This window comes from Microtus pennsylvanicus, chromosome 6 (genome assembly GCF_037038515.1).
Source record: "Microtus pennsylvanicus isolate mMicPen1 chromosome 6, mMicPen1.hap1, whole genome shotgun sequence".
NCBI lineage: Eukaryota > Metazoa > Chordata > Mammalia > Rodentia > Cricetidae > Microtus > Microtus pennsylvanicus.
In genome coordinates, this window is record NC_134584.1 from 31103184 (window position 1) to 31126508 (window position 23325).

General features: G+C 43.9%; 1 protein-coding gene across 1 annotated transcript; it reads left to right on the top strand.

The window, feature by feature from the left end:
* Nucleotides 1-10161: 10161 nt before the first annotated feature.
* On the top strand, nucleotides 10162-21179 carry Ptger4 (prostaglandin E receptor 4). The gene is made up of 3 exons (XM_075975956.1): nucleotides 10162-10715; nucleotides 11165-12084; nucleotides 19365-21179. The coding sequence occupies exons 2-3, from the start codon at nucleotides 11212-11214 to the stop codon at nucleotides 19953-19955; spliced, it is 1464 nt and encodes a 487-aa protein (XP_075832071.1). The 5' UTR covers nucleotides 10162-10715; nucleotides 11165-11211; the 3' UTR covers nucleotides 19956-21179.
* The last annotated feature ends 2146 nt before the right edge of the window (nucleotides 21180-23325 follow it).

The window sequence follows — 23325 nt, forward strand, 5'->3', positions numbered from 1 at the left end:
GGTCAGTGCTGAAAACACACATACAGGAAACGTTGTACAGACTAAGCAGCTTATATTAAGAATATGTAACAGTAATCGATGAGAAAAGAGGTCAGAAATTTGAAAGTGAGAAAAGAGGGGTATGGGGGAGAATTTGGAGGAAGAAAAGGGAAGGAAGAGATTTTATAATTATAATTTCAAAATTAAAAGAAATGTAAAAATAGTAATTATAGTTGGTGAATTACTAGGTAATTTTAGCATTAACCTAAGGAGTCATTTATATAGGCTAAGATAAAACTAGAAAAACAAAAAAAAGGGACCTAGTGAGGGAAAAGGAAAACACTGGAGGGCAGTGGGGGAGGAGGACAATTAAGAACAAAGTTTGGTGACACATATGAATAAAAATGCCATTCTGGAACCCATTGCTTTATATGCTAACCCAAAAATAAATTTTGAAAAATACAAAAACCAAAAAGCAAGTAAATGCCTCACAGAATTCCCAAAGCAACTGGAGAGGAGCACTTTATATAAAACAGTGTCTGGCAACATTCTATTTAAGCTGGGTGGCACATATACAGATATTTCTACCACTACCTTATAAAGCAACATACACATGCTAATGTGTAAATGCTATAGTTTATAGTACTCAATTACTGATACATCCCAGACGAGAAAATCTTCACAAAACATTATCGAGATGAAGATGCTCATGTCAGAAAGATAATTTTTTTTTAATTGATATAGTATACAGGTCATGTAGAAGGAAGTTAGTCAAGACCAACTTGATTAACGGGTATTATTCTCAAGATTCCAACCAAGGGGACTCCAGGCAAGATCCCTCTGAACTGGGAGTCAAGGTCAGTGGGGAAGCACTTGCCAGCATTGAAACCATGCTCAAAGCTATATTAATTTCAAAAAGTTACAAGCTCTCTTTTTGAGAGATTAAATGAGAAAATAATTATCATTTATAATACTTTGTTATCCTTATAAACATAGTTCCAATATTTGTGAATGAAAGAAGCAGAAAGGAAACTATAGTTTCTTTTTATCATTTTCTTTTTTTGGGGGGGGGGGGGTTCGAGACAGGGTTTCTCTGTGGCTTTGGAGCCTGTCCTGGCACTAGCTCTGTAGACCAGGCTGGTCTCAAACTCACAGAGATCCGCCTGCCTCTGCCTCCCGAGTGCTGGGATTAAAGGCGTGCGCCACCACCGCCCGGCTCTTTTTATCATTTTCAAAGAGTCAACTTCCTGCAGTTAGGTAACTATTTTATTCATCAGGAAGTGTCTTACAAACTTAAGCCTTCCAACAAATAAGTAAACTCTACCAATAAATCTGAATAACCCCGGGAAGGAGCAGTGAGATTATTGATTAGTAATGTCTCCAATGTGCACAGGAGAAACACAAAACTTAGAGAATCGATTCTGCCGTCCACATCATCCCTGAGCTGATGCTAATTCGTCATGTTCATTCTTACTCTACCCCTCATAAAATAAGAAATAATGGGGGGGGTGTAGAGCTGAAGAGATGACTGAGTGGTTAAGGTTTTGGTTCCCTGTACCCACAGAGAAGCTGATAATCACCTCATAATTCCAGTTCCAGAGGACCCGGCACACCTTCTGTCTTCTGCAGGCTCCCACTCATATCTGGTGCAAATAAACTCAAAAAGTTTCACACATATACACATAAGTAAAAATTAAATACTTTGCTTTTAATTTTAAAAAAGAGTAAGTGGGGATTTTCTTGCTGCATCTGCATCTAGATGGAGATACAGGGGGCAAGCTTATTTTCTCCGAGAACCTAAATCTTAGTGGTCTGGGCACAGACTCATGGTATGTGTTAAAGTCATGAATAAGCAAACATGATCAATTTAGTGATGATGAGAACAGGGAGGAGCTAGGGATACAGCTCCACTGGTCCAGTGTGTGCCTACCATGCACAGAGTCTTGGTTTTCATTCCCAGCATCACAGAGAGCGTTTGTTTTATGTTACTGTTATTGGAGGTGGCCATGGCCATGACATCTGCTGACGGAGAAAGGAACCCAGAAGTTATGCCCCATAGAAACTAACAGCACAAGACTTTCAGGAAGTGAACCTATATAAAAGTCACACAGCTGAGGATGGCTGAGGCTTGATGTCCCATTTCTTCCTGTAACAGCAATTAGGAAACCACTTTCTGGCCCCTTTCCTCCCACTGTCATCGGGAAGAATGCCTTTCTAAGGCTCAGTTTATATTCTGTGAAATTAAGGCTATACTGTTACTTACTCCCCTTGTATATTTAATTAAGAAAAAGTTGAATGTTAAACGCAGTCCCAGAATATAGCCTGCGCATGTGCAATGAATCTCCATATTAACACTGACGAAAGCATGCGTCTTTGTCACCAGACATAGGCCCGACTTACGCTGCAAAGTTGATTTTGGCTGTGTGTTTGTGAACAGAATAAACCCAAGAGTCACAAGGAAATCCAACTGTTTAAACTGTCCCAGAAATCGGTATCAACCCTGCCAGCAGCTTCGGAAGAGGTAGCTTTCTGCACATAAGACAATAAGTTAAAATACAAGGCCATCCTATCAAATTGAGGGCCTCATGCCTCCTGTTTCCATCAACAGCTTCTTGAGGACATGGAGATAACGGGGTAGATAGCACGACTATGCCATTGCTGTCCACAAAAGTTTCACCTTTATTGGTTTAATGACATGCTGCGCTTTCCGTTTGCTTTGTCGTTGTTGTGTAATGTTTTATGGATGGATGTGAGGCATTTAAGAGCAGGACAGCATCATCCAGTGACCAGTTACACATACTCCCTGTCGTAGCACTACTGAACTCCGTGACCTGAGAACTATTACTTGGGTCTTCTTTGTGGCAATTAGCCTCACTTGTGAAACAAGGGGAATGATTCAATAGGTACTTCACACATTCCCTACTGCATGACTGGTGGTCGTTAAAGGTTAGTTGTGAAGGTTATTCAGGAAGAGTTCCTGGGTAGCTGACTCGTGGCTCACTCCAGAGATGCTCGACTACTGGAGGATGACTGGAGCATCCCTGATGCAAAACATGTTCACCAGGGGAGAGCAGCATTGTAGGCAAGCTTCCATAGTGTTTGTTTTAATTGATTTTTATTGAGCTCTGCATTTTTCTCTGCTCCCCTCCCTGCCTCTTCCCTCCCCTTCAACCCTCTCCCAAGATCCCCATGCTCCCAGTTTACTCAGGATATCTTGTCTATTTCTACTTCCCATGTAGATTAGATCCATGTATGTCTCTCTTAGAGTCCTCATTGTTGTCTAGGTTCTCTGGGATTGTGATAAGTAGGCTGGTTTTCTTTGCTTTATGTTTTAAAACCTCTTATGAGTGGGTACATATGATAATTGTCTTTCTGGGTCTGAGTTACTCACTCAAAATGATGTTTTCTAGCTCCATTTGCCTGCAAAATTGAGGATGTCATTATTTTTTTCTGCCGTGTAGTACTCCATTGTGTAAATGTATTACATTTTCCTTACCCATTCTTCAATCGAGGGGCATTTAGGTTGTTTTCAGGTTCTGGCTCTGACAAACAAGGCTGCTATGAACGTAGTTGAGCACATGTCCTTGCGGCATGATTGAGCATTCTTTGGGTATATACCCAAAAGTGGTATTACTGGGTCTTGAGGAAGGTTGTTTCCTAATTTTCTGAGAAATCACCACACTGATTTCCAAAGGGGTTGTACCAGCTTGCACTCCCACCAGCAATTGAAGAGTGTTCCCTTTACCCCACAACCTCTCCAGCATAAGTTGTAAGCATTAGTGTTTTTTATCTTGGTCATTCTTTTAGGTGTCAGATGGAATCTCAGAGTTGTTTTGATTTGCATTTCTCTGATGACTAAGGATGTTGAGCATTTCCTTAAGTGTCTTTCAGCCATCTTAGATTCCTCTGTTGAGGGTTCTCTGTTTAGGTCTATACTCCATTTTTTTTGATTAATTGTCCTTTTTATGATCAAATTCTTGAGTTCTTTGTATATTTTGGAAATCTGACCTCTGTCTGATGTGGGGTTAGTGACGATCTTTTCCCATTCTGTAGGCTAAGTTTTGAATTGTTGACTGTGTCCTTTGCTTTACAGAAGCTTTTCAGTTTCAGGAGGTCCCATTTATTCATTGTTTCTCTCAGTGTCTGTGCTGCTGGGGTTACATTTAGGAAGTAGTCTGCTATGCCAGTGTGTTAAAGTGTACTTCCCACTTTCTCTTATAAGAGGTTCAGTGTGGCTAGCTTTATGTTGAGGTCTTTGATCCAACATGGACTTGAGTCTTATGCACGGTGATAGATATTCCATACTGTTTTTAACTTGAACTTTCAGAAAGGTTGAAAGGGATGAGATGTCAGTATCACCATACTATGTAAAATAACACACAATTAACATAATAACTTAAAGATCATAGGTTGATAACAGCTTTGCAAAGGCAATGATTTGCCAAGGATCCTAGAAACAAACACCCCCCCACACACACAACCTCCTGACAGCTCATTTGGGATTAGCTGCAAAGAACACACACTTTCTGATAAGAAAAACATTCTGGAAGCTACTGAATCAGAAATCTTTCTCTCAAGGCGAATGTGTGGGGAAATGTACAAAAGAGCAAGCTGTAACTTTTAACTTATAAATCTTTTCATAAAAAAAAAAGTTAGAAAAGTAAGGTAACAGACTAGAGGAGCTAGCTCTCGGCCTTGGGCAGAGAAGCCCACTTTTGGAGCAAATGTTAACTAGAGCAAAAACCCAAGGCTAGTCAAGGTGCTGAGAATAAGTATGCATCACCCCTTTCAAGAAAGATCAAGCAAGAGCAGAAAAACGGAAAAGCGAGATGATGTGGAGGAGGGCCTTGAACCATTGTCTCCTGGGTATAACACAGTCACTCTGTGTGCTACATCCTCAGTCTCATGGGCTGCACTTGACCGTCAAGGACAATGTGGGTTAACTGGATGCGGGTTAACATCCAGTCGTGTGTGTAAGAGGAAGCTGGAATGGGGCCTGGTTATTCCTGTCAGACACTGTCTCATCCACCTCACATCCTCCAGGAAGTTCTCATGAAGCCATGTAGCAATGCAGATATGAAAGTGGAAAGCCGTGGGCCATGATGAGCTACACATGACACTGGTGGTGGTGACCAGCTGCAGAGTTCCTGTATATCTTCTTTTTCCTTTTATTTTTTTGAGATTATAATTTAATTCCAATATTTTTCCCTTCCCTTTCCTCCCTCCAAATCCTCCTTATAACCCTCACTGCTTTCCTTCAAATAATTGACTCTTTTGTCACTAATTGATATTGAATGCATATAATATATATGTATGTATATAATAGGATATATATATATTCCTAAATATAACCTGTTCAGTTCACATAGTGTTACTTGGCACTGGACTACCAATTAGTGTGTCCTTCCCAGAGGAACACCAACTCTCCTGCTCCCAGTGTTCCTCAGTTGCTTATGGCTATGTAGGGTTAAGGCTTCATGGCTTTTCCCCATCCAGTTTGATGCCTATGATGTCATCCTTGTTCAGCTCATGTTTGCACACATAATTCCGTGCATAAATATATAGTTTTATTGAACCTTTCTCATCTACGCTGATGGTGCTCCCTCCAAGAGTCAAAAATCTCATAACAACAACTCAAACACCAGACATGACAAGTCCTCTTTTGAGCTGTTAGCCAGGGCTGTCCAAGAGTCTCCCAAACCATAAAACCTTTTACTCTTTAACTTGGTTACTCCCCAGAAGTGGAGTAAGGTAAGTCCCCATTGCTGTGTATCTTTTACAGGGTTATAAACAGAGATTCTGGAGAGAAAAAATATAAACTGACACATAATGCAAAGCCCCTCCATCCTCTAGAAAAGAACCCTGAATTAATAATGTGTACACTTCGTTCGGACCTTCAAATACAGGCAGCAACCAAAGGTTGCCACCGGTGTGGCAGGAGTATTTGAAGGAAAACCAGAGTGGGAATGAAGGAAGAGAAAGCCTGTGCTTTGAGAAGTGCAACTGCCGGAGCAGAAGGCAGCCTGAAGCAATCACTCGTGATGTGCAAGCCTCCACGGTGTGGTTTGTTGACACAGAAAGATAGTGGGGGAATCAACCATAGCACTGACATGTGTCACGGCTCCAGGCAATGGACTCAGCAAGGAGTTCACACTTAGAAAATGAAGACAATAGGGGAGCATGCACTTGCAATGCCACTAAAGAGGGGCAGCCACCATTAGGGCCACAGCCATACCCAATGTCCAATCAGTGTCATTTTTGTAATGCACTGAACCCCTTGAAAGTCAACTGTGTCTAAAGAGACTGCATTGTTGAGCCAGAAAGATGCCTGTGACCGTGTTTTGGGTCACAAAAGGCAGGCAATAACAAACACAGCCAGTGCAGACCTCCTGTTATTTTTAACCATATTAAAGTTAGCACTTGGGGAGTGCATTGAGAACTTATTAAAGGGTCGGGACCAGAGGCATCAGTGATGGCTCAGCGGGTAAGAACTCTTGCTTCTCCTCCAGTGGAGCAGGGTTTGGTCCCCAGCATCCATGTCAGGTGGCTCACAAACACCTACTACTCCAGTTCCAGGGGTTAGCTAAAGCTTCTAACCTCCTCCAGTATTAGCGCATGCTCATAGTCACCACACACACACACAAACATGTAGTTAAAAAAAATAATAAAATAACCATGCTTCTGTGAGTGTATAGATGACACAAATTGGACTTGATTTTCTGTTGTCTCTTGTTTTATTTTTATTTTTACTCTTTGGGGCAGTCACAGACTGGACACGGAAGGACTAGGAAGTCATTATGATCGATGTGCACGATGTGCAATTCCCAGAGAATCAATAAAAATGTTGTGTTGGAATAATAATAATAATATAAATTTTAAAGGAGTTTGGGGCATACCTGATTCCCCTTCCTGCCCAGAAGTCATTCCTTTCCTTTCTCCAAACCTGATGGCTGAATCTGGCTTGTCCCACAGTCCCTTTCATCCAGGGACGATCCAAACCTGTTCCTTCACAAGTTGGTTGAAGGGCATATGTGTGGCGATGTACCACAGCCTTTGGGTTTAAATGGCTTTTCACTTGAAGTTATTTATTTGACAGAGTAGTCAGACAATTAACCGGAACAGGAAATCACACAATCAGTTCTTGAACTACTTCAACCCTTCGGGGAGGGTTTAATGACGGTTCCAAAGAACTGAAGCTTCAGTGCAGAGAGGTAGGGAAGAGACAGAAACGGCAAGGGAAACAAAGAACGAAGATTAGAATAAAGATCTCGTCATTGAAATATACAAACAATAACAAGAATTACCCACATGATTATAGCAAGTCTTCCCTTTTGCAATGTGAGTTCCTGGCAGAATGTGAGAGAAACTGGACTCCACTGCCCCAGTTTCCCAAACCAAGGAAATAAAGTGTTTCCCAAACTTCCAATTTCTCCCTTTCCAAGTACTAACCCGGCCTGTCCCTGCTTAGCTTCCTAAGCATAGATGTGTTGGAGGTCATTATGGCTGAAGACCAAACTTTCAATTTTTAATCTCTGAAGACTAACTTTATGTCCTAAGAATGGTGACCACGGCTGGAGAGATGGCTTAGGGGACAAAAGCACTTGCTGCTCTTGCAGAAGATCTGGATTTGAGTCCCTGCATCCACATAGCAGCTCATAGCCTTTTTTCTGTAGCACCAGGCTCAAGGGATCCAACGATCTCTTCTGGTCTCCACAGGCAGCAGGCACACATGTGGTACACAAGCAAACATGCAGGCAAAACACTCAACACAGTGAAAATAAATAAATCTTAAAGAGGAAGAGCAGGCAACTCCTTAGAGTTACAGTACACCAGAGGTAGCATTGTACTTTTTAAAATAGTGGAGCAAAGAAGGTGTAAATAAGCTTCATGGCATTTTGTTTTAGCTTTGAGAACTGGATTCTTCTTTTCCATCATTTTAAAGATACTGGGAAGAAAATTGAAAGGATTAGTAAGCAAATGCTTCAGTTGATAACAAATCTAGTAAGAGATACTGATTTTCTCAACATCGTACCTCAGGACACTTAATAATATTTTTAGGTTTTTTTTTTTAAAAAAAAAAACAAGTTCTCATAATAAAGTTCAGATTGGCCTTGAACTCACAATTCTACTTCAGTTTCCCAAATTTTATGAATACAAGTCTGTACTGCAATGCCCAGCTTAATATACTCTCCATTGTGAAAAATTCATACCACCAATCTTCTTAAATCAAATTTTTCTTTACAATTTCATAACTATATATAATGCATTCTTATTATTCTCTTCCCATACCCTCTTCTAGCTCCTATCTCTGTGTCTGTCCCCTTCCTCTCTTTACCAATCTCTTCCCAACTAATCCCTGTCCAAGATTTGTGAGTTTGGGCTTGCTTTGTGAACCATCTAGTTTAGCCAAAACCATCTGTGTGGACTGAAACTACCTGCAGTTACTATACCAATCCTAACTTTTTCGTTTCAGGATCTTCGGGGGTGGGGGAGTATATTAACAGGCTATGGAAAACATCCTCTCTTTCCTTCATGTGTTTTCTGACAACCAGCTAACATGAGTAAGTATCATGCAATGTGGTTAGTGAGGAACAGGGGTGCAGGGTACAGTTTCTGTCTTGTTATTCTTCTGGCGTTGATTTGTGTCCTGTGCTGAGATCATTCTAGAGATTGCTATCCGAAGGACGCACAGACAACAGAAATGACTATGCAGTGGTAACAGCACACTGAGAAAAAAAATGAAACACCACCACTGACTTTTCCATCAGCTAAGAATGCCTTCCCTTCTAATGTCCATGATGAAAAGCTTTACACACACTTAATGCCATAATACTATGCCCACATTTCCTTATGCAAATAAACACAATTCTGGGTACTTTTATAGACTTAAGGTAGCTAAAATCAGGTATGCTCTTTGGTTCTCTTGTTTTTCATTTGTTACTGAGACTAGCTAAAGTATCGGATAAATTCTTGGCAGATTTTTTTTATTCATGAAGTGATACTTAAGATTCAACCCACCTAATTACTGTATAAGATGCCAAGTATGCATGCTTCAGCAGGATAGAGGTTTTTCTAAGAATTTGAATTGCTTGGAAAACTATATTGTGTAGTTTTTAGAGAGTAGGGTGAAGCGGTTTTAATTGGCCTTGGTGTTTTCCTATCTTAAATCTGTTTCCTAGAAGAAAAGTAGATAATTAGGAAATGATTATTCCTCATCAAATAAGCCGAACAAACTATAAACCAAAGAATAAGGGAAGACAAATAGACCTTTTCTGAGTTAACAAAGAGGCAACGCCTGGAAAATCTGCTTATTTACTTATCAAACCTCGTCTCATCCTGCAGGTGAAGGCATCTACCAGAAAGCTAACAGGAAGGCGGAAGCTGCTCAGTCTACCCTTGTTTTAGAGCTCAGAAGTCCTCCTAAGGAAGAATGCTTTCCCAGTTAATCCCGGGACCTCAACTAAAGTCTCAGGTGTACCTGCTGCCACCATGTCTCTCCAAAGTCCCAAGGGCTCTCCCACCTAAGCCAGGAGAAGTTGCAGTTCGGTGTCGCTCGCCTTCCTCCCCGCCCCCGCTTTGGTGCCCTACTGAGGGCAACTAGGGCACTGCCAACTCCTTTTATGGTGAGAGGATGGATTCTTCGTCGTCTCCCCGCCCAAGCCTGGTACCTACCCACCCATCCACCCACTCGTCTGCCAAGTCTCACCCTGGAGCTCTCGGGCGTACACACCCACATACAACCACACACCCACATATCCGCTCTGCCGCTCCCGGGTAGAATCCTAAAGCAATTGTCCTGATAGCCCAAGACCCACAAGCTCTGTCCGCGGGTGGAAGGTGAGAGAATTAATGCCCTCCATACGGCAGAGCGACGTAGACCAGACGCTGGTCCCAGCAGCATCCCCACTAAATGCTCAGCTTAGGAGTGGCAAAAGCGCGTGCAGGGACTTCCCTGGGACTCGGCCCGGGTGCTCTCAGTATCTCTGAGAGACGGAAAGCACTGGAGCCACCTCCGCTGCGCGGGGGCACCCCCTCGGGTCCCTTCAGACCTCCCCAGGCTTTCCGCTCCGCCCTCTATCACCAGGCTCCCGGGCGGTGCCATAGGAAGACTCACTCCGCCCTTTCTGTGTCAGCCAATGGGCGCCCGGGCCGCGCGCCGACTGTCTCCGCCTTCGCCAGGGAAACTTGCGGGGAGGAGAAAAGTTTGTACAGAGTCTGGAACGGCGAGAACCAAGCTCGAAACCCGGCAGCGGGAGAGGAAGATGAGCAGCCCCAGATCAGAGCCCCAGGCCCAAGGGACCCAGCGCCGCCCCCAGAGCACAAGGAGCGGCCTCAACGGCAGCCCCCTTCTCCGGTAGCTGTCCCTTCAGCCCGCGGCTGGGGAGGAGGGAACCCGGACCTACGCTCCGTTCCACCTGCACGCGTGGCGGCACACCTGGACGCTGACCTCCCGCACCAGACCTGCGGGCTCTGCAAAGCTGAGACTCGCCCTGGGAAGGGATAAATCAAACAAGAAAGCCAAGACCTGTCTTCAACTGAGCCTCGCTTGCTTTCTAAGCTTTTTGAAAGCTCTGACCTCAGTTCCGGAAAGTTGGCAGACCAGGTTCCGAGGAGGGCAAAGGCTTGACAAGTTCCGCACTGAGCGGGAAGAAACTGATGGCTGAGGTTAGAGGCAGGTCCAGATCGTCTGCGGCCTGAGCCTTGGAACGCACCCAGCTCCTAAACCCACCCTACAGGTAAGTTGGGATGAATGTTTTTTGCATGGATGGCACAGGAGCCAGGCTCTTTCGGGGAACCAAAGAATAGAATGTGCTTCCCAAATCATCCATAACTTGTTTCAATGAGAATTTTATCGACTCCGTCAGCAATAGCACTAGCAAGTCACTTTTCCCTTGAGAAGGGTCTTACTCATCTTGGCGATGGAATAAGTTGGGAGTGGGGGCGGTAGGCGGGAAAGGCAGTTATCAGTTTATAAATATTAATGTCAGCAGAGTGGTGCTCTTGGCAGGACGCATTTAGAGCTTGGGGATTTGAGTAGCCACAGTTAGTAAGTGGCTACAGATCAGGAAGTCGGATCCGGTTGCTCTCCCTTGTCTCATAGACACAGCATTTTTGGCCATGGGTCGAACACCTTGCAAGTGGTAAATGGCTCACCTCTCCCTTTCCTGTCTTTCACCATCTCCAGATCGAACCGTGAGCTCCAAAGCTGTGAACAGTATACTGACCACCAGCATGTCCACTCCTGGGGTCAATGCGTCCTTCTCCGCTTCGGAGAGGCTGAACAGCCCAGTGACCATTCCGGCAGTGATGTTCATCTTCGGGGTCGTGGGCAACCTGGTGGCCATCATAGTGCTGTGCAAGTCGCGCAAGGAGCAGAAGGAGACGACCTTCTACACTCTCGTATGTGGGTTGGCTGTCACTGACCTACTAGGCACGTTGCTGGTAAGCCCAGTGACCATCGCCACATACATGAAGGGCCAATGGCCCGGGGACCAGGCACTGTGTGACTACAGCACCTTCATCCTACTCTTTTTTGGCCTGTCGGGTCTCAGCATCATCTGTGCCATGAGCATTGAGCGCTACCTGGCCATCAACCACGCCTACTTCTACAGCCACTATGTGGACAAGCGGCTGGCCGGCCTCACACTCTTCGCGGTCTATGCATCCAACGTGCTGTTCTGCGCACTGCCTAACATGGGCCTGGGCAGGTCTGAACGACAGTACCCCGGCACCTGGTGCTTCATTGACTGGACCAGCAACGTGACGGCCTATGCCGCCTTCTCTTACATGTACGCGGGCTTCAGCTCCTTCCTCATCCTAGCCACCGTGCTCTGTAATGTGCTCGTGTGCGGCGCGCTGCTCCGCATGCACCGCCAGTTCATGCGCCGCACCTCGCTGGGCACCGAGCAGCACCACGCGGCCGCCGCGGCAGCAGTGGCTTCGGCGGCCAGTCGGGGCCACGCGGGTGCCTCCCCAGCCCTGCAGCGCCTCAGCGATTTTCGCCGCCGCAGGAGCTTCCGGCGCATCGCGGGCGCTGAGATCCAGATGGTCATCTTACTCATCGCCACCTCCCTGGTGGTGCTCATATGTTCCATTCCGCTGGTGGTGAGTGTCTGGGGCTGGGGTCTACTCGGTCCTTCTCCTGCGTCCACTTCTCTCCCCTCGCTCCCCGCTTTCTCCCTGAGTCCTTAGCGGGGACAAGTTTCCTCCAGGTCTGGACTGGGACCTGCTCATGACTTCCCTAGAAGACCCAGGCTTTTCTTCTAAGTCCTGACCCTAAGGACTTGGCGGGTGATTTCCCCCGAGGTCCCCCGAGATTCTTTCCCCGAAAGCATGGGTTCTGAGGTCCCCTGGACAGCCCCCTGCGCTCCCCTCACAGCCTGTTGTTTTGCTTTGTATCTTCCCAGAGCCCTCACTTGCAGGCTCAGTCAGATGGGGGTGGAGACAACTCACTATAGGGTTACTTACTCTAGCGCTCCACTCTGTGGCCCCCAGAACACTGCAAACCAGGGGTGATAAGCCCTGTTGAATTCATCCCTTAGGGGAATTGTGGGTTTGGGTGTTTTGATTTCTGTAGGCCTTTTGCTCTTTCTAGATTATGCAGCATTTTAAAGTTAGAATAGATGAGATGCTTTTTAGTTTAAAAGCCAGACGGAAGGGAAAGAGTGACTTGTTTAGAATAGTCTTGCAGACAGGTTCAAGCTGCTCGCTGCTCCCCACTCCCCTCCCTCAGTGCCTCCCCACCCATCCACCCCCGCCCCCACAGACACACACAAAACCCATGGCATGCTTGAGAAGACACTGGAACAGGGTAACGTCCAAATTCAAGTTCCTTATTCTTTTTGCAAGCCAAGAAAGCACGGTGGAGTTGGGAAGTGTGGACAAGTTGATGTGATCGGGCTGGCGTTGTATTTTAATTCTCAATGACCAGGAGAGGTCCGGTTTCTCCTTTATGCAGATGGTTTCCCTTCGGCCACCAGACTCCTGTCCCCACTACTGTCATACTACAGTTACTTCTAGTTTGGGCTTTTGTGGAGAAAGTGTCCGTTGGTGCTTTGGTGCACTTCATCTTTGAAGCAACACACTCTTTGAAATTGCCTTCTGTGTGCTTACAATATAAACAGAGAGGGGTAGACGCCTCTTAAGGTCTCTGCTTTTACCTGTCCTTGGTAGAATGCACTAGAAACAGGTCAGTGGTAGAACATGATTCTTCGTCTAGAATTTATCTTGTTCCAAGTTCTGTCTCTCCAAATACTGCATTCCTGGAAATTCTAAACCACCTATTCAAAAAGAAATTACTATCTATGTTTACTGGAACCAAGTGGAAATAAATTTAATGGGCTATTATTCTTTTCTTTCGCTCATTAATACTACTAGGGATCTCTGATATAAAATATTTTTATCTCTTACCAAAGTGACTGTAAATGGAAGAAACTTAGCGGTGGCTGAGAGGGGTAGACGCCAGCATACAGTAGCTTCTTGCCAATCTGTATAAACAGAAGTCAATATGACTGGCCAGCAGGGCCTGCAAGCCATCCCAGAACCTAATGTAATTTACAGAGTTAAGTCACACTTGAGCCACATAAATATATTTTACTGTCTGCAAATGTCAACCCAAAATAAAGTGTGAGCTGGAAGGGAAGAACCCTGCTTCTGCCTCCAGTCTCTCTGCCTCCTACTTCACGGGACGGTAAATGACCAAGTGAGCGGTTGTAATTCACAGGACGTCCACTTCATGGAACTGAGGAATGGTGCTAGGCCATTAGTAACCACACACGTACTTTCTAAAGGTTTTGGTTACAAGTGAGCATGTCACGCTACTGATTCACATGAAGCTACCCATAAAGTGATCTCTGTCGTCCGCAGAGCCATACAGAACTAATTCTACGGGCTGACCCGGCCCTCAGGTTCAGGGCCATTTATGACAAAGCGTGAGGACCTGGAGCTATATATATGGCTGGCAGGTTAATTACATTTTAGCGAATGAAAAATAGCGTCCAGTCTAAAGGAAGTCAGAACTAGGTATGCATGTTAAGTCATCTCTATTTGAAAGCTGGGACTGACTCAGCTAAGCTCAGCTAAGGGCTGCTCCTGTCGGTCAAGAGCCCGAATGCTTTTGTGAGAAAGAACTAATCAGGAAATAAGAGCAGCTTCCGATTCTAGCCTTGAGTTTGAGCTACGAAAAAAAAAAAGCAATCTTTTTCAGAGGCCAGTTTAAATTAAAATCTGTGGCAAGTGATGGGAAGCCGTAGAACCCACATACTCACCCACGGTTCCGTAATTATTGGAATAATCAAAAGAAACTTTCAGTTACCGTCTTTCTTGGCTTATTGTACAGCCCCGCCCCCACGTTTCTCATATATTCAGAGAAGAAATGAGATTCAAGCTGTGAGAGCTCCCTGCCGGTGAAAGCGGCTGGGCATACCTTCAGCCCGAGACGGAAGATGAAGCACCTGCTTTTAACATTATTGAATAAAATTGAGTGCTAATTCCATTGGAGGAATTGAAGCCCTCTGGGTCATTTTCAGTGCTTTCGAAAAGCTACCTGGCCGAGCAAACCCAGCTTGCTTGGACTTTGAGAGAGCTACATACAATACAGACAGAAGGCAAAGCAGGCAAGAGTCTGCCTTTTGGACCCGTGGGAAGAGGCCAGATTAGCTCTTACTACATCTATTTAATATGAAAAGCAAATTTTAATTTGTTGTACAAAATGGAGCCTTGAAAACTAAAGTTGGTGGACATAATGGATGAGCCAAACCTGCGAAGTTCTCCGTGGGTCACAATCAGTGAGCAGAGGAAGCGTGAGCACACTCCTGTAGCACAAACAACATTTGGTCGGAATGTGGGTTTTGTCATTTTGTCCTTTCTGCTATTTATAACTCGTCGTGGGGTTGGGTTTGTTTTGTTTTTTCAAAGCAGGAGAAGCTAAAGAAACGAAAGTACATGCTTAAGATAAATATCTTGCATTCTGTAGGAACATGCCATCAAAACTAGATCGATTTCTGGTACTTAATTGTGCAGTTCTAATACTAATGTTGAGATAACAGTTCTAATCAGATCTTTTGCCTCGGGGCTAAAGAGCTAGGGTGTCAGGTTTGGAACTGCATTTCCCTCCACACAAAGGCAAGCCACAGGCATATTTATTGCTTATTTGTTCCTTTTCGTTCTTCTTCCTCTGAGCTACCAGTAGTATAACAAATTAATCATCTGTCTTGGTCAGGTAAATTTACGTCCTTAGGGAAACAGTTTCCTGTGTTTCTTTCTTTGCTTACTGTAAATCAGTTGTCGTAATAAAGGCATCCACAACAGCTTACAAAAGCAGATAGAACAGTAAGCAGGAACTGGAAGGGGGCCCACTAAATGATCATATGAACAAAAAAGCGCATGCACAGGTAAAATTGATTAATTTAGATGCCACTATAGTGAAATCAAAGACATTTGATCCCCTGCCTAATAAATGCAGCTAATTTTTTAAAAGAACTTCCTAGAAGCAATGTTTGAGTCACAGCTTGAAATGGCAGACCTTTTAGAAGTGCTGGGATGGCTGCAGAATAGCACATAAACACGATTTCCCAAAACCCAACAGCTCATTGCAGTCTTCTCAGTGAAGCTTCCTCCCACTCAGAACCTCAGTTTCCCCAGGCACCGATGAAGAACAGCGACTAACTGGGTGGCTGGGAGTGCCTCCTTCTTCAGTTCTTCTGACCAGCTTTACTGGCATCTCAAGCTTTAGTTTTATTAAACATTTATAACATGACATTTTTCTCCCCTAGAGCTAAAGTGTTGAAGCTGTGAATTAGGAGGAAAAGAAAAACCTTTACAATGAAGATAGATATTAGCCACCAGGGATGAAGTAACTTGCACGCAGTGAATGGCCAGTGAGTGAGCTAGAAGGAACACAAAATACAGACTCTTATACCGCCACTCAGTCAAGAACATTCATTCCCCCCCTGTCTTTAAAGGGGAGGGGGGTAAGAACTTCTAGTAGCAGCTGTGTCAATTCTGGACTCCTCCCAAGGCCATGAGATAACTGGGTACACAGAGACAATTCCATTCATGTGCTTGGAACAGAACAAGTAGCCTGCATGCTCAGATCCAGTTACAGAGCCTGCCATTTACTGGACCGCATCTCAATTCAGACAACTAATTATTGCGCTGGTCTAGTCAAGAGTCCAACATTTCAGTCCAACATTCTTGAAACAAGACTATTAACTGGGAAGTACATGTTTTTAATAGCAGCCACGAACTATATCCCAAAGCTACCTTTTCCTGAGCTATCAGAGTAGCCCAGAGTGGCCATGCTTCCACATCTATATTCAAAGGAAAGTAGTAAGTGGCAAAACAAATGTTAAATCCCAGGCCCTATACTAAGCACTTTAAGAATTTACGTACAGCCCAAACCGGTGGTGCTCGCCTTTCATCCCAGCACTAGGTAAGAGGCAGGCAAAGCTTTGTGGGTTCAAGATCATCCTGGGCTACAAAAAGGGGCCCTAACCTTTATGCATAAATGGTAAAGGCCACAGCCATAATATGGAGTCATTTGTTTGGTAGCAAATCATGGGCATTCACCACGCTACCATATTCCCTCCCATTAGCTTTCCTGTGGTCACCTTCTAGTTTTTATCGCATCCTCTCCCAGTTCTATGTTGGTGCTTCTAAGCTGAATGTCTGGTCCATCTTCAGCAGTTCAGAATCCTGGAGTCACTGCCAATAGCAGGCACAAGTTACATCCACCAAGTCTGCAGTTGCTCATCGTCAAAAGGCAAGAAAGTTAGGGGCCTTGTTTGTATCCAGTAAGGTTTTCAGAATTTTTCCCCTCTCTTGACTCAGACATTCTGTTTTATCAGCAACACATGCTGCCATAACTGCAGACTGCCCGAACTTATTTATTTATATAACATCTAGGGCTTGCTGGAGAAGGGGCATAGAAAAAGTGCTGCCATGAGTATTCCTGTCTAGCCTGTCGCTGCTCTTCAGGGACAGGAAAGCAAGAGGTCTTTTCTGTGTTTTGCTTTATGTTGGGTTTTTTATTTGGTTTTGTTTTGGGTTTTGTTGGTGGTGGTGGTGGTGGTTGGTGTTTCAAGACAGAGTTTCTCTGCGTAGCTTTGTCTGTCCTGGGACTCATTCTGTAGGGCTATTGGTGGCTTTTAAAGTGAAGCCAGAGCTGCTGTGTTTTTTTTTTTCAAGCGCTATTAAATGCCTCAGGTTTTGTTTTTGCTTCTTTTTCCTTACTCTACTCGAAATTAAACTGAGACTAGGCGGCAAAGTCAAGCCCAACCATTTGAGTTCTCTGAAAATAATTTGATTGACTTCTGAGAATTTTTATGTGAATTTAGAATTGGGACGTATGTACTGAATTTATTCTGAAGCTTTGGGAACTAAGCCTGAGGCTTATGCATGCTAGCCAAGTGCTCGCCCCCTGCACCTCCCCTAGCCCAGAACGTTGTGCTTTATACTTCGGTCTTCTCCATATGCTGCCCCTGAACGACACCAAGTGATGAGATCCAGGGGCCTGTATTAATGTAAGCACCCAGCCCCCATAGAACTCTAAATAGAACTTTAAAAAATTACAGCGTCTTTCATTCCCTTGTGCGGTAGTCAGATTCAATTATGGCTGCAGATAAAATGAAATACAAAGGTGCTTTCTCCCTTGCTCCTTGTTAGTTTTGATAATAAAAACACCATTAATTTTTCACAACATTGACTTTTTAAAATAGCACAGAAATCTGGAAACAAAATGTGAATTGCTTTAAGTAACTACAGCTTTTTTGTTTGTTTGTTTTAACTGTTCAGAAATTTCCTCTTTTGAGGGGTAACTGTGTTTCCTTTGAGGTTGTGGAGAGCCAACCAACAGAAAAACATGTTAATGTTAGTATATAATATATATAATAGATGATAATACATGATATACAATATATTATGCATATATACATGAAATTCAAAGTCCAAACTTGACAAAACTATTCTGAAAGCTTCTTGTAAAGTACCTGTGCAAAATGCATCGGAGAGATGCTAGGTACTAGCCGCTCCAAAGTAGAGCAACACTGCCCTCTAGAGGTTGAAGTGTCAGGTTCGCATAAACCCTGCCACAGATGGGGCTTGCTGCTAACAGGCTCAGGCGCATCACTTCCTTCATCTTTGAAACATTAAGTACAGTGTGAGTAAAATACAGACGGCAATATTTTCTAGTGATGACCTCACTACTAAGAATAAATTTTAAAAGTAAATCCAGCCTGGGAGAACGAATAACGCCACGTGAAATTCATCTGGAGACTAGAGCCCAGAACAGACCTGATTATCAATAGGATAGGAGAGAGCTTGCAAAGTTCAGTACTTTTCAGGTCTCTAGTTTATGCCTGTTTATCCCAGCACTTGGGAAGTTGAGGTAAGGATAGCCAGAATGGCAAAAATTGCCCTGCCTCAAACACACACACGCACGCACACACACACACACATGCAAGCACACACACGCATGCACACACACATGCACACACACATGCACACACACACGCAAGCACACACACGCATGCATGCACCCATGCACACACACACATGCACACACACACGCAAGCACACACACGCATGCATGCACCCATGCACACACAACCTTCCAGGTCCAGGTAACAAGCATCAGTTGACAAAGAAGGAACTCCTCCAGCTACCATGGATCACTAAGGACTTTAGTAAAGTGTCTGGAAGGAGGAAACCAAGACACATTTTTTTTGCCTGCTTGTTTTTGAGGCTTTTGAAGCAGAGGAGGAGTGGGTTCTCAATAGAGTAGTCGAAGAGTCTCTGAATTCAGCTGAACCCTATCTGGAAGATTCACAAAACTATAGCTCACGGGGAGCTACGGGAGGCTTTTTTTTTTAGCAGCCAAACTGCATAAAGGACATACACTTCAGAAATAACCTGGGGCAGTATGGAGGAGGGATTGCGGGGAGAAATGTTATTTGGTTGGCTACTGCAATGTTATCTTCCTTGAGAAATGCTGTTGAGGAAATGGATTAGAAAAAAGTCTGGATTCAAGACACACACAGCAACACCGGATTATTATGGAGAGTGGAGGAGTGCCACAGAGGAAAACCACGCTCTGGCCATTCTGGCTAACAGGAGACACTGATATTAGTTCAAAAGCATGAAGTATTTTCTCTTAACGTAAAGGCATAGGCGCCTCGGTAATTTTGTAATGATTACATGGTTAATTGACTTACAAAGTCTCTTTTAAAATATATAGTAACTGACTTGTGTAAACTGCCGTTGGAAAGTAGGCAATACCACGTAAGAGCAGCTACATCACATCACTGCAAAGGTAAATGCAACACTTAAAAGTGTTTTGCCAAATTGCTTAATTATAAAATCTCAACGTGGGCCTCTCGTTTGTGCAGGTGCGAGTGTTTATCAACCAGTTGTATCAGCCAAGTGTGGTGAAAGACATCAGCAGAAACCCCGACTTGCAGGCCATCAGAATCGCTTCCGTGAACCCCATTCTGGACCCCTGGATCTACATCCTTCTGCGGAAGACTGTACTCAGTAAAGCCATCGAGAAGATCAAGTGCCTCTTCTGCCGCATAGGTGGGTCCGGCAGAGATGGGTCAACGCAGCACTGCTCAGAGAGTCGGAGGACATCTTCGGCCATGTCTAGCCACTCCCGCTCCTTCCTCTCCCGGGAGCTGAGGGAGATCAGCAGCACATCTCAGACTCTCCTGTACCTACCAGACCTAAGCGAGAGCAGCCTGGGAGGCAGGAATTTGCTTCCGGGCGTGCATGGCGTGGGCCTGACCCAAGCAGACACCACCTCGCTGAGAACTTTGCGAATATCAGAGACCTCAGACTCCTCCCAGGGCCAGGACTCAGAGAGCGTCTTGCTGGTGGATGAGGTTGGTGGGAGTGGCAGGGAGGAGCCTGCCTCTAAAGGAAACTCTCTGCAAGTCACGTTCCCCAGTGAAACGCTGAACTTATCTGAAAAATGTATATAGTAGCTACAGGGGTTGGGGGAGCATTGTTTGGGGAACTTTTCAAAGTCCTGTGCAATAGACATACACGTGTTTAGCTGTACTCGGAAGGGCTGTCTCTGTCCGCGACTCCTAGCAGAGAACATTCGAGTTTGAGTGCTCTTCCTTCAGTGCAGCAGGCGAGCCCCTTGAGTGCCAAGGCCTGACGCACACTGGCACTCACTCTGATGTGACTCAAGATCGCAGCGGCTGCAGCTGGCCACCTTTTTCTACTGGATAGGAAGATGGCAGAAGCTATGCTACTTTCAGAACATCAGAACTTTGGATTTGGCACCTACCGGAGGTCCGGATACTGGAAGGGCTCTACCCCAAACTCAAAGGACTATCTTACAGCCGATTTAAGTGTCTCACTAAAGCATGAAATGTGAATTTTTATTGTTAGAAATATAATTTAAGGTATTTATGTTCTTCTCTGTGAGAAGGTTTATTGTTAATACAAGGTATAAAAAAATTATGATACGCCCTCTCCTGCCAGTATAACCAGCTAATATTGTCAATGTTATTTTTTTCCATAAACAAGTCAGGCCAAAGTATTGAAAACAGAATGAAACTATTATCTACAAAATAGATATAAATTTTTTAAAGAGTTTAGCATAATCAAAGGAAAAAAGAAAGATTATTTAAGATGTGAAAATTAAACAACCTAAAATATATTTTCCAAGCTATATATAAGAAAAATTAGAAATATAATATTACATTTATTTATCCAGAAAACTGTGATTTCAGGAGTACTTAACATTGCTGGTAAATATTTTCAACTTTTGCCCCCACTAATTGGTATTTTTAAAGATGTAACATACTTTTTTAAAAGTCTCTGGCTGCCCATAATTGAAGTGTGTAGTATAAAAAGTCTAAGTGGCTTGTTCTGTCCTGAAAGTGTGTGTAGTTTTACTTGCCAACAGAATGTCTGACAGCGTCCTTTCCAATCTAAAGAGGAAGATGGCGCTCTGGCGTGGTTTCCACTCTGTTATGTGTGTCAACAGAAACTGACAGTTTTGTGTGACACCCAAGAATGCTGTGCCTGTGCTCGGAGGCGCTTTCTCCGAGAGATATTAAGCATGCTTTGTTAACGTGTTCCTGTGAATTGCTTGGTTGTGACCGACTTCTGAGCCTGACACTGAGGAGGGTATAAAGAGCAGCCGAACCGACTGAAATTATTCCGGAGATTACAATAAATAATTATATTGATCTGCGCTCCACAGCCTCAATTTGGGAAACGGTGTATGGGGCTTTGTGCTGCTGTTTTGTTTTGGGGTGGCTTCTATACATATCCTTTTAAAATGAAAGGGTTCTTCTTGATGATTGTTTTTTTGTCTGAAGCTTGAAGACACTTTTATTAGATTTTGAAGAAAAACTCCAAGGCAGCAAGCTGTCAATCTTACCAGCTGCCCAGAGGAGGACAGAAGAGAGAAGGGGCCACAGCATCTCAGCTGAGTGGGCATGGAGGTCAACCACATAGCAGGCAGCAGCCACACGGTAGGAAGTAGAGCTTTCGAAATGGAGCCCAGTGTACCAGAAAATGCACACTCGGGCTCTGGCTAGCCTCTGAAAGAACGAGACAGAGAAGACGAGAAAGGAAAAGTCACGTCTCTCTGCGTGAGGATTTCAACAGGTGGGCAGACCCGGCAGAAGTTCGTGGCAGCCAAGAATCAGTTTCACGCAGGGAGGGAATGCACAGAGGTGCGTTGTCTCTTACGTGCAGAGTGGAGACATGCCGTGTCAAACACCTGGCCAAGAGACATACCCTCAGGAGGTAGAGGCCACCTTAAACTTGGCTAAAGAAATAGGAAGATTAATTACCCCCTTAATGAGATGAACATTTTAAAACAGTGCTATTTTTAAGATGTCAAGCATAATATAAAGCCTGTATCTGCTTAGTGGAGAATGAATGGTACTGAGGAACCGTGATCCAAGTGACAGACAATTAGTACTAAATGTCACCAGTGTATGTTGCTGGTGGGAGAAGCAATGTTATACTTAACTAGCTGCAGGCTCAGTATCCCAAATAGTTATCTCTAACTACTGACATCAACACTTCCTTTTAGCGTTTTCTCTGTATCAGCATATCGGCATTCCTGAGACAGCAGCCTGAACAAGTACTCAACAGACCTACAGAAATTTTTTCTTTCTTACCCTTTTTCTTTTTCCTTCCTCCCCTCCCCCTCTCTTTCTTCTTTTCTTTCTTTCTTGCCTGTCTGTCTGTCTGTCCATCTGTCTTTTTTGACAGAATCTTGCTGTATGGCTCAAGCTGCCTGTCACTCCTATGGTGTTCTGAGATTACAGAAGTGCACCAGCACACCCAGCAGAGGTCTCTGATTCAGTAAGATAGACATTTCCTCAGCTTTCCTGGGTGACAATGACGCTGCCTGTTTTAGGATTACTTTAGCAACAGTCTCTAGGCCTGAGGTCATGGTTTGCTTTTTGCAAATATTAAAGATATTTTAGATAGTGTCAGAAAAGCGAGACACCATCTTTGCAGGCCTGTTGGCTCTGGCATTCAGATAAGGATGGCAAGAAAGGAGCATGCAGACTTAACTTCTAAAATGCTTTCTGTCGTCATCTGAATGAATGCCCAACAAACAATGGTTTCAGAAAATGTGTTGGGAATAAGAATTTTGTTTCACTTCCATGACCATGATCCACAGAGATCACCCATGCCTAGATTTAAATATAAATTAATGTGTGTGTGTGTGTGTGTGTGTGTGTGTGTGTGTGTGTGTGTGTGTGTGTGTGTGTGTAACTTCACTTGTGTCCCTGGTGCAAGCACAACCTCACTCATGAATTAGCATTAGTAATATGTAAGACATATCTCACCCATGTTTACTTCAGGTTCAGTACCAAAAACACTGACTTGGCTTAATCTTGTTTACTGAAATATTTACATACTATGACATTTATTCTTCAAAGTACATATCCTTTAAAATGTTTTAGTAAATTCAACTAAAAAATACATCCATCACTGACTTCCAATTCCCAAACATTTGCATCATCCCAAGAAGAAATCACATGCCATATGCAATCAGTCCACACTGTTCTCAGCCCTAGCCTGAGAACCAATATATGCCTATTGATTTCTCTATTGTGAACTTTCTATACAAAAGAAATAATGCAGTAACTGGAATTTTTGTCGGCCATCTTTGTGTCAGAAGAATATTTTCACGGTTTGTTGATATGGCAACATTAATCAATACTTTATTCCTTTTTATATCTGAATAATACCCCATGAAATGGACATACCACTTTTTAAAATCCACACATTAATTGGCCAGTGTTGCACTGATCTAACATTCTGGCTATTTTAAATAATGCTAAGAACTTTTTTGTGTGTGTTTTT